Source organism: Dipodomys merriami, unplaced genomic scaffold, assembly GCF_024711535.1.
Source record: "Dipodomys merriami isolate MVZ:Mamm:240054 unplaced genomic scaffold, mDipMer1.0.p SCAF_56, whole genome shotgun sequence".
Classification (NCBI taxonomy): domain Eukaryota; kingdom Metazoa; phylum Chordata; class Mammalia; order Rodentia; family Heteromyidae; genus Dipodomys; species Dipodomys merriami.
The window spans coordinates 6,940,079-6,955,222 of NW_027206135.1; the positions used below are offsets into that span (position 1 = coordinate 6,940,079).

Sequence of the window (15,144 nt, forward strand, 5' to 3'; positions counted from 1 at the left end):
CAAATGTAGTTATTTGAGTCTGGTGACTTAGCATATTTGAGATGTCTACATTGCTGTTTGTATCAGTAGTTCATTCCTTCATTGTTATTCGCTAGTGTTATATTGGAAAAGCTACATTATATTTATCTTTGACCCAGGTGAAGAACATTTGACTATTTCCAGTATTTAAAATAAAGGACTGGGAAGTTGGCTCAGTGGTAGAGTGCTTGCCTTGCATGCATGAGGCCCTGGGTTCAATTCCTCAGTACCACATAAGCAGAAAAAAGCTGAAAATGGTGTTGTGGTTCAAGTGATAGAGCACTAGCCTTGAGCTGAAGAGCTGAGGGACAGCGGCCTACAGAATAAATAAAAAAATAAAACTAAAATGTTTACCTACAAGTTTTTAATTTTGTGGGCGCACGTGTGTGTGTGTGTGTGTGTGTGTGTGTGTGTGTGTGTGTGTGTGTGTGTGTGTGTGTGTGTGTGTGTGTGTGTGTGTGTGTGTGTGTGTGTGTGTGTGTGTGTGTGTGTGTGTGTGTGTGTGTGTGTGTGCGTGTGTTTGCGTTTGCCAGTTCTAGTCCTGAGGCTTAGACTCAGGTCCTGTGTACTATCCCTGAGCATTTTTGCTCAAGGCTAGCATTCTGCTATTTGAGCCACGGCTCCAATTCTGACTTTTTTGGTAGTTAATTGGAGATAAGACTGTCATGGACTTTTCAAGCCCAGGCTGGCTTTCAATTACAATTCTCAAATCTCTGCCGTTGGGGGTGGAGGGGTGGCAGGGTTATTGTAAAAATCTGGAGTGGGATTCCTGTATGTTTTAAGTTTTACCTAATTTTTTTTTTCACATTGACTGTCCCATCTTGTATTTACCAAAAGTGTGTCAGTTGTAGTTAACACTTAATACAAAGTGTATTTTCCTTATTCTTTAAAAGACTTTAAGGCTGGGAAGGGAGCTCAGTAATAGAGTGCTTGCCTCATATGTGTGAGGCTCTGGATTTGATTCCTTAGCACCACATAAACAGAAAAAGCTGGAAGTGGCACTGTGGCTCAAGTAGAGCTTAGCCTTGAGCTGAAGAGCTGAGGGACAGTGCCCAGGCCTAGAGTTCAAGCCCCATGACCAACCAAAAAAAAAAAAAGACTTTAAATTGTTACTATGAAAGTGCTGTACCAAGTGGTTACAGTTTTACTTAAGTCAGATAAAGAATACTTTTTTTATGGACAATGTCACCCCTTCCCTTGCTCCCCTTCCCTCCCCTCCAGTCTTGGGGCTTGAACTTTGGCTTTGGGCGCTGTCCCTCAGCTCTTCAGCTCAAGGCAAGTACTCTACCACTTGAGCCACAGAGCCACTTCTGGTTTTCTGGTGTTAATTGAAGATGAGTCTCATCTGCCCCAGCTGGCTTTGATCTGTAATCCTCAGATCTCAGCCTCCTGAATAGCTAGGATTATAGACTTGAGCCACCACCTTTTCTTTTGCCAGCCCTGGGGCTTGAACTCAGAGGTCTAGGTACTGTCCCTGAGCCTAGCACTCTACCATTTGAGTCACAGAGCCACTTCCAGCTTTTCTGAATGGTTTATTGGAGATAAGAGTCTTACGGACTTTCCTGCTTGGTCTGGCTTCAAACCATGATCCTCAGACCTCTGTCTCCTGAGTAGCTAGGATTACAAAGCTCCCAGCTTCAGTTCCAGCATTGTGTTTGTTAACTGGAACTAAGAATCTTGAGGATTGTCTTGCCCAGTCTGGCTTGTAACATTGATCCTCAAATTTAGCCTTGTGAATGGCTAGGATTGTAGATGTGATCCATTTGAGCCCAGATTCTTTAATTTTGTGTTTGTGTGTACACGTGCACGTATGTGTGCACACATGTGTGTGCCTGCTTGCCTGCCTCCCTGTGTTTGCCTATTCTGGGGTTGAACTCTAGGCACTGTCCCTGAGCTTTTGTTCTCAAAGCTAGCACTACCACTTGAGCTACAACTCTACTAGCTTTTTGGTGATTAATTGGAGGTAAGATTTTCTTGCTTGGACTGGCTTCAAATCCAAGATCCTCAGATCTCAGCCTCCTGAGTAACTACGATTATAGCCGAGCCACAAGTACCCAGCAGATTCTTAAAAATTTTAACCATTCTAAAAGGTGCTTAGTGGATTCCTATTGAAGTTTTAATTATATTTTCTAATTGTTAATAATATATAAAGAATCTTTTCCTCAAGTGATTAGTGTAAGAATTTTTAAATTTATTATGGTTATTATCTTTATCACATATAGCTTACAGATATTTTCTTAGTTTATAGCTTTTCATTGTCTTGAGCCTTTTTTTTTTTTTTTTTCTTTTCAGTCATGGGGCCTGAACTCTGGGTCTGGGCACTGTCCCTCAGCTCTTCAGCTCAAGGCTAGCATTCTACCACTTGAGCCACAGTGCCACTTCCAGCTTTTTCTCTTATGTGGTGCTGAGGAATCGAACCCCAGGGCCTCAGGCATGCAAGGCAAGCACTCTGTCACTGAGCCACCTTCCATGCCCATCATTGTCTTGAGTCTCTTTAAAAGATTTTAATTTTGATAAGTCCAGTTATATTAAATTTTCTTTTACTGTTGTGTCCTGTCCTTAAAAGTAGTTGCAAAGTCACAAAGATTATGGCCTTTATTTTCTTCCAGCAGTTGTATTACTTTAACTTATACATTTAAATATATGATTTGTTTATTTACATAGTTACTTTTTTTTTTGTCAGTCATAGGGCTTGAACTCTTGGTCTGGGCATTGTCCCTGAGCTCTTCAGCTCAAGGAGAACACTCTACCACTTGAGCCACAGCGCCACTTCTGGTTTTCTGGTGATTAATTGGAGATAAGAGTCCAAAGGGCTTTCCCTCCCAGACTGGCTCTGAACTGTGGTCCTTAGCCCTCAGCCTGCTGAGTAGCTAGGATTACAGGCGAGAGCCTGTACCCGGCTACAGTTATTTTTTGAATGCTGTGAATTGAACCCAGAGCCTTTTGCATGTGAAACACATTCCCTGCTGTTGAGCTGCACCCCCAGTTAATCCAAGATCCTCAGATCTCAGCCTCCTGAGTAGCTACGATTATAGCCAAGCCACAAGTGCCCAGCAGATTCTTTAAAATTTTAACTATTCTAAAAGTTGCTTAGTGGATTCCTATTGAAGTTTTAATGGATATTTTCTAATTGTTAATAATGTAAAGAATCTTTTCCTCAAGTGATTAGTGCAAGAATTTTTAAATTTATTATGGTTATTATCCTTTATCACATATAGCTTACAGATATTTTCTTACAGTTTATAGCTTTTCATTGTCTTAAGGGCCTTTTTTTTTGTCAGTCATGTGCCCTCAGCTCCTGCTGTGTGCCCTCAGCTTTTCCTCTGCACCCCCAGCTCCTCTGCGCCCTCTGCAACCGCAGCTCCATCTCTGCGTTCTCAGCTCCTCCTCTGTGCCTCAGCTCTTCTGTGCCCTCAGTTCCTCCTCTGAGCCCGCAGCTCCTCCTCTACACCCTCAGCTCTTCCTTTGCCCCCTCAGCTCCTCTGCCTCCTCAGCTTTATTCCTTCCTCTCTCTTCTCCTCCCCTCCCTTCCCCTCCCCTCCCAGTATATTGTAATACAAAAATAGTTGTGTCTTGACTTTTTTTTTTTCTTTTTTGGTGCCAGTATTAGGGCTTGATTGAACTTGTAGCTTCATGTTTTTGCTTGGCTTTTTAGTCAAAATTAGTGTTTTACCACTTGAGCCATACTTCTATTTCTGGTTTTGTTTTTTGTGCCAGGCCTGGGACTTGAACTCAGGGGCTGAGCACTGTCCCAGAGCTTCTTTTTGCTCAAGGTAAATGGAGTCATAGCTCCATTTCCAGGTGTTTTTTGTTTTTTTGTTTTTTTGTTTTTTTTAATCTCTCCACTAAACTATGAGACTCTTGTTTCACAGACTTTCCTGCCTGGGCTGGCTTTGAACCATAATCCTGAGATCTCAGCCTTCTGAGTAGCTAGGATTATAGGTGTGAGCCCCCAGTGCTTAGCTGTTTTTTTTTTTTTGTTGTTGTTGTTGGTTTTTGTTTGTTTTCTAAACTGGTCAATTGGAGATAAGAGTCTCGTGGATTTGCCTAGGCTGTCTTCAAACCATAATCATCAGATGTCAGCCCTGTAATAGGTAGGATAATAGGCATGAGGCATATAGGCTATATTCAGTAATGTGCAGAAAGAGAATCTTGAACGTCTATTGGCTATTTTAGAAAAAAATTAATGTTACTATTAAATGTGAATTTCCCGAATGTGTAGAAACATACTAGGTATAGTAAAGATCACTGTTCTAGAGTATCCTTCTATAGAGGTTTTTTTGTTTTGTTTTGTTTTGTTTTTTGTTTTGGGTCTGGACGCGGGGCCTGAACTCTGGGCCTGGGCGCTGTCCCTCAGCTCTTCAGCTCAAGGCTAGCGCTCTACCACTTGAGCCACAGTGCCACTTCCGGTTTTTTTCTTTTTGCTTATGTGGTGCTGAGGAATCGAACCCAGGGCCTCATGCATGCAAGGCAAGCATTCTACCACTGAGCCACCTTCCCAGCCTCCTCTATAGAGGTTTTAACATGAAATTCTCTTAGCTCTGAAATTACTATAGATTAAGTATCCTTATTGGAAATGTCTGGACCATATTAGAGTTTTGCTTTTTTTTTTTTTTTTTTTTTTAAGATTTTCGTATATTTGTACAGGCTGTTGGCCAAGCATCTCTAATTTTTGTGTGTCATGTTAGTGTTCAAAAGTTTATAGTTTGGAAGATATAGGAGGTTTAAACTAAGGGCATTAAACTTCGTTAGTTAAGAGACATGAAAAGTCCAGAGATTGGGCTGGGAAGGTAGCTCAGTGGTAGAGCGCTTTCCTTGCAAGCCTGAGGCCCTGGGTTCGATTCCTTAGCACCATATAAGCAAAAAGAAAAAATGCTGGAAGTGGTGCTGTGGCTCAAGTGGTAGAGTGCTAACCTTGAGCTGAAGAGCTGAGGGACAGCGCCCAGGCCCAGAGTTCAGGCCCCATAACCGGACCCAAAAAAAAAAAAAAAAAAAAAGTCCAGAGATTACATACACCTCTCATCCAAGGGCACAAAGTGGCTCATATGCTAGGATCCTAGACTTGTGATTTTCATTTAGGACTGATTTTTGTTAAAATCTGGCTTCTAAAATGTTACTATTAGAAGTGATCTGTCTAGGGTTGACAGTTGATAATACACAGTTTCTGTTTCTGAGTTTATCCCTGAGTAAAATCCCTTCCTTGAAAGATACTTAGACCAATTTCTCCCTGAGGACTACTCTGAAACCTTGGTTATGAACTGAACCTTGTGGCTCCCTTTTTTTTACTTCTGGGAGATTGTTAGGAGTTTATACTTTGATTCTTGGTCATGGAGGCTAGGAAAACAAATGGTTTTGTTGTTGTTTTGTGCCAGTCATAGGACTTGAACTCAGGGCCTGAGCACTGTCCTTGTGCTTTTTTGCTCAATGCTAGCAATCTACCACATTAGTCACAGCTCCACTTCAGCTTTTTTTTTTTTTTTTTTTTTGGTTGTGAGGCTTGACCTCTGAGCCTGGGTACTGTCCCTCAGCTCTTCAGCTCAAGGTGAGCGCTCTACTGCTTGAGCCACAGTGCCAATTCCAGTTTTCTATTGGAGATAAGAGTCTCATGGACTTTCCTGTCGGGGCTGGCTTTGAACCATGATCCTCAGCTCTCAGCCTCCTGAGTAGCTAGGATTATAGGCGTGAGCCACCGGTGCCTGGCTCCACTTCAGCTTTTTGGTGGTTAATTGGGGATCAAAGTCTCACAGACTTTGCTTCCTTGGCTGGTTTCTGCTTCCTTGGCTGGTTTCGAACCTCAGATCTCTGTTTCCTGAGTAGCTAGGATTATAGGTGAAAACCACTAAGGCCTGGCAGGAGCTGCTTTTTAATTCTTCTTGGGAGTAGATAATAGTGTAGGGAGAAGTATAGTAGGGTCATCCTTCACTATATTGTGGTTCACTTATTGCAGCTTTGCTGTATGTAGGATTAAAAAAAAACAAAACAAAACAAAAAAAACAAAAAACAGAAAAAAACCTAAGTAGTGATCCCTCACCTGTCCTGGGTGTTACATTCCAGAGACGCCTGCCATAGGTTAAAATCTGCAAAGTATCAGTAAGTGAATCACAATACAGCAAGGGACAACTATATAATGCTGTTACTTTGAGGATTTTCACCTCTTGCTGGGGTCTCTGGAAGTAACTCCCATGATAGGTGAGGGATCACTGTATAGCTGACAGTTTCAGTTATGGAGAAGCAAAACAATAAAACCCACTTCTAATTGATCATGATACTGTGGTCTGCTTCTGACCTTTGTGGTCTTGGCAAACAAAGTTGTGAGATCATTTTCCCACTTAATAGGACTTTTGCAAGTAATGTAGTTAACTTTAAATCCTAGATGGAGAAGATATGGCTAATGTGCTAAAGAACATAAACAGACACTTAGTAAAGCAAGTACTGTATAAGAAATGCACAAAAAATATATACATCAGCGTAAGAGAGAAAACTGTTCTGGGAACACCTCTTCACTGGTTTTTTGTTGTTGTTGTTTTGTTTTTGCCAGTCCTGGGCATTGAACTTGGGGCCTGGGCACTGTCTGTCCCTGAGCTGCTTTTGCTCAAGGCTAGCACTCTTTTTTTGTTTTGTTTTTTTTTTTTTGGTCGGTCATGGGGCTTGAACTCTGGGCCTGGGCGCTTTCCCTCAGCATTTCAGCTCAAGGCGAGCACTCTACCACTTGAGCTACAGTGCCACTTCCTGTTTACTGGTGGTTTATTGGAGATAGGAGTCTCACGGTCTCTCCTGCCCGGGCTGGCTTTGAACCGTGATCCTCAGATCTCAGCCTCCTGAGTAGCTAGGATTACAGGCGTGAGCCACCAGCGCCCAAGGCTAGCACTCTTATCACTTGAGCCACAGCATCTCCTCTGGTTTTTCCTGTTTATGTGGTATGGAGGAATTGGACCCCAGGGCTTCATGCATGGTAGGCATTCTACCACTAAGCCACATTTCCAGCCACTGTTTTTCTCCTTCCTTCCTTCCTTCCTTCCTTCCTTCCTTCCTTCCTTCCTTCCTTCCTTCCTTCCTTCCTTCCTTCCTTCCTTCCTTCCTTCCTTCCTTCCTTCCTTCCTTCCTTCCTTCCTTCCTTCCTTCCTTCCTTCCTTCCTTCCTTCCTTCCTTCCTTCCTTCCTTCCTTCCTTCCTTCCTTCCTTCCTTCCTTCCTTCCTTCCTTCCTTCCTTCCTTCCTTCCTTCCTTCCTTCCTTCCTTCCTTCCTTCCTTCCTTCCCTCCCTTTTTTTTTTGGGTCCTGTTGTGGGGCCTGAACTCTGGGCCTGGGTGCTGTCCCTCAGCTCTTTAGCTCAAGGCTAGCGCTCTACCGCTTGAGCCACAGGGCCACTTCCGGCTTTTTTTTCCCCTGCTTTTGTGGTGCTGAGGAATCGAACCCAGGGCCTCATGCATGTGAGGCAAGCACTCTACCACTGAGCCACCTTCCCAGCCCCACTGTTTTTCTTTATGTGGTTTCGCACATCTGTTTTCTGTTCCTTTCATCACCTCCCTTCCAGGTGTCCTTTCCTTAAATTCATTCTTGGCTCTGTTCTTGTAGTTCCCTATCTTGTCCTATTACAATCAATCTTTGGGCATCTGTCTCTTGGAAGAGAAAACTTTTTATAAAGCAGCATGGATTTCTGTACAGAGTTAAGGATGAGGATGTGGCTGCTTCTGGGATAATTGTTACGGGAATGAAAAGACGGTTGAGAGATTGGAGGCCAGTGTGCCTGGGTACACAGCCTGGGGTTATAATCATACTTTGTCTTTTACCAGTGCCTTTTGTCCAAGGCACTGAAAGGGCTTAACAAAATTCTAGTCTGAATAATATTATTCTTCACTGTTTGGAATTTGCTGGAGGTGGCAGTAAGGCCCTGGGAGTGAGGACAGGCAATGTGTTTGTTATAGTGGCACAGAAGAAATAAGCTAGATATCCTAGTTCTGGTTGGAGCTATGCTAGAAAGAAAAAAGTTTAGGGAAAGTTGGTGGAATTAGCTGAAATAATGTCTTCCATGATAGCAAATGGGTCAAGATGTATTAGTAGAAATGTCTTTTTCATCATGTGCCACGTTTGCATTTGATATTGCTTGTCACTCTTAAGATTGAATGGGAGGAGGACACTTGGAATGTTTGGCTCTACAGTTCTTTCTTAGGAGTAAGATGCTCTGAGTTCAATTCCAGTTTGCTTTTATAATGCTTAGTATCTGGGCTTATCTAAGCTTGAAGCTTAGGCATCTGAGTGAAAATTATGCATAAGCTTTTACCAAGAGCTTAATTTATTTTATCTGTTGCTTTATGTGCAAAATGATATTCAGAATCTGACTCAGCTCTTCATGTTATGTAAAAGTGTTTTACAAAGCATTTTGTGGATACATATGTGTGTGTGTGTGTGTGTGTGTGTGTGTGTGTGTGTGTGTGTGTGTGTGTGTGTGTGTGTGTGTGTGTGTGTGTGTGTGTGTGTGTGTGTGTGTGTGTGTGTGTGTATATATATACACGACTATTAAAATGCCAGATTCTTGTCTAGAGGGCAGTGCTAAAGGTATAGCTATTTGTATTGAATTGAAGCTCATAGCTTTACGTATGCCTGCTGTTCCAGGTTTTATTTCAATTCACTCTTTTCCATCTTAAACTGCTTCTCAGTGATTGGAGAAATGGCAGTTGACCTCTTTCAGTGTCCCTTTTTTTTTTGGTTGGTCGTGGGGCTTGAACTCTGGGCCTGGGCACTGTCCCTCAGCTCTTCAGCTCAAGACTACACTTTACCACTTGAGCCACAGTGCCACTTCTGGTTTTCTAGAGATAAGAGTCTCATGGACTTTCCTGCCCAGGCTGGCTTTGGACTGTGATCCTCAGATCTCAGCCTCCTGAGTAGCTAGGATTATAGGCATGAGCCAGTGAGCCACCAGTGCCCGACATTAGTGTCCCTTTGTAGGTCACCAGATATAGGGGAAAAACCCCAAAACTTCACATGCTTTTCAGCAACTGAGAAGCCCTATTAAGGACACATGAAAATAATTTTTATAAAAATGACACAGACACATGCATGGTTAAATCTTGTTTCTTAATGTTGTCTTTCTTAAGTTGTTTTCTAACTATTCCATTTTCTTCTTCTCCAAAAATTGAGACTGGCTACAGCAAACATCATTTAAGATGTCCAGCAAAGGGAGCAGCACAGATGGCAAAACAGACTTAGCTAATGGTAAGAGACCAAAGTGAAGGTAAAATTAATTTTACTATGAACTGAGGTCCTCCTATGGGGTAAAGGAACTCTTCCTTTTGGATAGAGGAAAGCACAGAGACACATTTTGTTGGATTATCTGGTACTTTTTTTTTTTTGTCGGTCGTGGGGCTTGAACTCTTGGTTTGGGCACTGTCCCTCAGCTCTTCAGCTCAAGGCGAGCGCTCTACCACTTGAGCTACAGCGCCACTTCCGGTTTTCTGGTGGTTTATTGGAGATAGGAGTCTCACGGTCTCTCCTGCCCGGGCTGGCTTTGAACCGTGATCCTCAGATCTCAGCCTCCTGAGTAGCTAGGATTACAGGCGTGAGCCACCAGCGCCCGGCTATCTGGTACTTTTGATCCTTCAAATTTTATTGTTTTCAAAAGATTAATAACAGATGTGTTCCTAAGAAGTCAAGTGGTTTAGATTTCCTCTCTCTCTCTCCCCTCACCCTCTCTTCTTCTCTCCCTTCCTCTTTCTTTCTCCCTCCTTCCCTCTCTCTCTTCCCCCCTCTCCCTTTCCCTTCCCCCTCTTTCACCCCCCCACCCCCCTCGCTCCCTGGTCTTGGGGCCTGTGCTCAGGGCCTAAGCACTATCATTAAGGTTTTAATTCAAGGCTAACACTCTACCATTTGAGTCACCACTCCACTTCTGGCTTTTTGGTGGCTAATCTGTGATAAAAATCTTATGGAAGGCTGGGAAGGTGGCTCATTGATAGAATGCTTGCCTTGTATACATGAGGTCCTGGGTTCCTCAGCACCACATATTCGGAAAAAGCTGGAAGCTGTGGCTCAAGTGATAGAGCGCTAGCCTTGACCTGAAAAGCTGAGGGACAGCACCCAAGCCCAGAGTTCAGGCCCCACAACCAACAACAACAACAAAACCTTAGGGACTTTTTCCTGCCTGTGCTGGCTTTGAATCATAATCCTCGGATCTCAGGCTTCCTGAATAGCTAGTATCACAGGTGTGAGCCACTGGCATCCAGCTTGCTGCTGTAAGCTTTTTCTGTTCATTTATTTTTATGCCAGTCCTGGAGCTTGAATTTAGGGCCTGAACACTGTCCCTGAGCTTTTGTGCTCAAAGCTAGCACTGTACTATTTGAGCCACAGTTCTACTTCTGCCTTTTTTTTAAAGTATTGAGTTTCATGAACATTCTTTCTTGGCTGGCTTCAAACTGCAATCTTCAGATTTCAGCCTCCTACATGGCTAGGATTACAAGTGTGAGCAACTAGCCTAGACTTTCCAGCTGTAATCTTAATCTTACATTTTACAAGATTTTCTCTTGGAAGTTACTTTTTATAAACATTTGTAATGGAAACACCTTGACTAATATATACGTGTGTGTGTGTGCGTGCATGTGTGTGTGTGTGTGTGTGTGTGTGTGTGTGTGTGTGTGTGTGTGTGTGTGTGTGAATAGTTTTGTGATGTAATGGTTTCTTAGACTAAGGTGCGTAATCTTGATCACTACCCTCATCTTATTTCTTGTTTATTTTATCTACTCATTTCTTCATTAATGTGTAGGAAGCCTGTCTAGCAGTCCAGAAGAGATGTCTGGAGCGGAAGAAGGAAGGGAGACATCCTCAGGCATTGAAGTGGAGGCCTCAGACCTGAGTTTGAGTTTGACTGTGGATGATGGTGGTCCTACTCGGACCAGCACAGAAAGTCGAGGCACAGATACAGAGAGCTCAGGTGAAGAAAAAGACTCTGACAGCATGGAGGACACTGGCCATTACTCCATCAATGATGAAAACCGAGTTCATGACCGTTCAGAGGAAGAGGAAGAGGAGGAGGAAGAGGAAGAAGAAGAAGAAGAGCAGCCTCGGCGCCGTGTACAGCGCAAGCGAGCCAGCCGTGACCAGGACTCATCAGATGATGAACGGGCCCTAGAGGACTGGGTGTCTTCAGAGACAACAGCCCTACCCCGACCTCGCTGGCAAGCCCTTCCTGCCCTTCGGGAGCGAGAACTGGGTTCAAGTGCCCGGTTTGTGTATGAGGCCTGTGGGGCAAGAGTATTTGTACAGCGTTTCCGCCTGCAACATGGGCTTGAGGGCCATACCGGTTGTGTCAATACCCTGCACTTTAACCAGCGTGGCACCTGGCTGGCCAGTGGCAGTGATGACCTGAAGGTGGTGGTGTGGGATTGGGTTCGGCGGCAGCCAGTACTTGACTTTGAGAGTGGCCACAAAAGTAATGTCTTCCAGGTGAGGCAAGGAAGCATAAAGGCAACTGAGAGAATCAAGTTAGACAAATCTGAGCCATCTGTGTGGAAGCTAGTAGTGAATTGGTAGGAATTAGATAATCAGGACTTGATCCTATTTTGTTCCTTATTGACACACTCAAATATCCATGGCAGCCTTTTCTTTCCTTGTATATGACTTCTGAAGTGTAGTTACAGATGGAGTACTTGTACTTATTTATAGTAGTGTGGTGGTATGAAACAATATTATAAGAGCACAGACTTTAATCAAACTACCTAGTTTTTAATCCACAAGTAAAAACTTGTATTTTCATTTATTTCAGTTTATATAAGATGAATCTTGCAGGGTTATGCAGATAACTGACTGGGTTGGAAGTGTAGCTCAGTGGTAGAATGTGAACTAAGCATGTTAGGCTCTAGATTTTGTGCTCAGCTCCAATAAAAGGACAACCAAACCAGTGGAAGATAAGCAGTTAAAAACCATGACTGGGGGGTCTGAGAAGGTGGCTCAGTGGTAGAGTGCTTGCCTTGCATGCATGAGGCCCTGGGTTCGATTCCTCAGCCCACATAAGCAGAAAAAGCCGGAAGGGGGACTGAGACTCAAGTGGTAGAGCTCTAGCCTTGAGCTGAAGAGCTGAGGGACAGCTCCCAGGCCAGAGTTCAGGCCCCACGACCAGAAAAAAAAACAACAACAACAAAAAAAAAACATGACTGGTACATAATTATATTTAGCAAATTGAGCTAATATTATTCTGAGGCACATCATTGTCCATATTGGTATTAGCTATTTATCCCTAAGCATATTCTTTCATTCCCCAAATTCCCCCTTAATTTGTTTTTGTTTTTGTTTTTTACTTTATGGCAAATGTATTTACTTTGTGAATCAAGATTTTCTTCTTTTTATTTTTTCCCCTTAAGATACAATCCTAGTTCACCTTACCAGTTGATGATGTATCAGTTCAGCCTTTCAAAACCAAGTAGAGAGGCTGGGATAGTGGCTCAGTGGTAGAGTGCTTGCCTTGCATGCCTGAAGCCCTGGGTTTGATTCCTCAGCACCACATAAGCAAAAAGGAAAAAAAAAGCCGGAAGTGGCACTGTGGCTCAAGTGGCAGAGTGCTAGCCTTGAGCTGAAGAGCTGAGGGACAGCGCCCAGGCCCAGAGTTCAGGCCCCACGACCAGACCCCCCCAAAAAAACAAAACCAAGTAGAATACTCCCTTAGATCGGAAGACACTTTTTCTTTAACTCCTAGAAGAAATTAGGCTTGGGGCTGGGAAGGTGGCTCAGTGGTAGGAACTTGCCTTGCGTGGATGAGGCCCTGGGTTCGATTCCTTAGCACCACATAAGCAGAAAAAAAAAAAGTCGGAAGTGGCACTGTAGCTCAAGTGGTAGAGCGCTAGCCTTGAGCTGAAAAGCTGAGGGACAGTGTCCAGGCCCAGAGTTCAGGCCCACAACCGGACCCAAAAAAAATAAAAAATAAAATAAAATCAATAAAATAAAAATATCAGAAGAAATTAGGCTTAGCTGTATAAAAGTAGAAGAACAATACTCAGCTGTCATGCAAGAAAAGGAGGGTTAATTGGGCTCATCATCACATTTTTTCTTAAATTTATTTCTTCCATTTCTTTTGTGCATTCCTTTTTTTATTCTTAACACCCCAGGCCAAGTTCCTTCCTAACAGTGGTGATTCCACCCTGGCCATGTGTGCCCGTGATGGGCAGGTTCGGGTAGCAGAACTGTCTGCCACACAGTGCTGCAAGAATACAAAGCGTGTGGCCCAGCACAAAGGAGCTTCTCACAAGGTAAATAAGCCTTTGCCTCAAAGTTTGTGAATCTAGAATCTCTATGGGTCTTTGCCAGTGTCCTCTCTTAGCTCTCTACAGTTTACCTCCTTTGTTGTTATTGTTTGTCTCAATCTTAAAATTCATAGTTAGGAAGAGACTAAAAACAGCCACTTAAATTTCAGGGTAGATAAGTATTAAAGAGATCTTCAGATTATATAGTTGAAGCATTCACTAGATTATGTACAACTCCTAGGTTGAGCCATGGTTGGTTTAGAGATCCTTGAGGTCTCCTAAGCTTTCCAAATGTCTGATATATACTGATTTATTTGTTTTGAGTACTGGGATTTGATCTGAAAGTCTTGTATTTGCTAAGCAGGTGCTTTTCCATTTAAGCTACTCCACCAGCCCTGTTTTCAGAATGGCTTTTCATCTTTGAGAGCTCCCAACTTTATTGCTCACAGCTCTCAGCTCATGAATAGCACTATTTCTGGAAGCCCTGGAAGTCTTGGTTGCAAGTCAGTGAGAGGACCCTGCCCAGTCTCAGGGTAGATGTTGTGTTTTTCCACGCTATAAATGAAACTGGGCTGGGAATGTGGCTTAGTGGTAGAGTGCTTGCCTCGAATGCATGAAGCCCTGGGTTTGATTCCTCAGTACCACATACACAGAAAAAGCTGCAAGTGGTGCAGTAGCTCAAGTGGTAGAGTGCTAGCCTTGAGAAAAACAAGCTCAAGGACAGTGCCCATGCCCTGAGTTTAAGCCCCAGGACTGGCCCAAATCAAACTAACAAACAAACCCACCACAAATGGGACTCTCTTCTTATACAACCTAAGAAAATATGTAAGTGGATTTGAGTATTCTCCAGATAGTTTGGGAAAATGAAAATCACCTAAAGGTTTCTTGGATATATATATCTATTTTTTTTTGGGGGGGGGTCCGGTTGTGGGGCCTGAACTCTGGGCCTGGGTGCTGTCCCTCAACTCTTCAGCTCAAGGCTAGCACTCTACCACTTGAGCCACAGCGCCACTTCCGGCTTTTTTTTTTTTTTTTGCTTATGTGGTGCTGGGGAATCGAACCCAGGGCCTCAGGCATGCAAGGCAAGCGCTCTACCACTGAGCCACTTTCCCAGCCCTCTTGGATATTTTTAAGCCTAATTGCCAACTCACTAATTTTTAGAGCTAAGATATAAGGAATGAAACGTACGAGCGAGAGGAACAACAACAAACTTCTCCACATCTGAAGGTGTGGAATTGAGTTTGTTTGAGAATAAACTCTTAGTGGCTTGTTTTCCTTTGGTATCTCTGTTCAAGTCCCTTCTGGACTTAATAACAAGACTAGTTGAAGTCTGTCCTTCTCAGTTGTATAGAATAAAGAAGCTTGAATAATTCACTCTGAGAGTGAGTGAAACTTAAATTATCTCTTATCTTGGGATTTTACAATAGCAACAACGAATGTAGGTTCGGGTGTTTGTGTTTTTTGTTTTGGCCAGTTCTGGGGCTTGAACTCAAGAGCCTGGGCACTGTTCTGGAGCCTCTTTGTGCTCAAGGCTAGCACTCTATCACTTGAAGCACAGCATCACTTTGGCTTTTTCTGAGTAGTTTATTGGAGATAAAGAGACTACAGCCTTTTTTACCTGGGCTGGCTTTGAACTGCGATCCTCAGATCTCAGCCTCCTAAGTAGCTAGGATTATAGGTGTGAGCCACCGGTATCCAGCAAATATATTCTTTTTTTTTTTTTTTTTTTCTTTTTTGGATCTGGTTGTGGGGCCTGAACTCTGGGCCTGGGCGCTGTCCCTCAGCTCTTCAGCTCAAGGCTAGCACTCTACCTCTTGAGCCACAGTACCACTTCCGGCTTTTTTCTTTTTGCTTATGTGGTGCTGAGTAATCGAACCCAGGGCCTCAGGCATGCAAGGCAAGCGCT

The 15,144-nt window shown here is 43.4% G+C and overlaps 1 protein-coding gene across 4 annotated transcripts in view; it reads left to right on the forward strand.

Annotated features, from left to right (window-relative positions):
• Positions 1–15,144, forward strand: part of Dcaf8 (DDB1 and CUL4 associated factor 8) — a 53,112-nt gene that overhangs the window by 16,923 nt on the left and 21,045 nt on the right. For 3 of the 4 annotated variants that reach the window (XM_070000288.1, XM_070000285.1, XM_070000286.1), the window contains exons 3-5: positions 9,154–9,228; positions 10,769–11,448; positions 13,104–13,244. In XM_070000288.1, the coding sequence (XP_069856389.1) occupies positions 9,180–9,228; positions 10,769–11,448; positions 13,104–13,244 (870 nt within the window). In that variant the 5' untranslated portion in view covers positions 9,154–9,179. The remainder of the gene's footprint in view (positions 1–9,153; positions 9,229–10,768; positions 11,449–13,103; positions 13,245–15,144) is intronic. The other variant, XM_070000289.1, reaches the window with a different exon arrangement.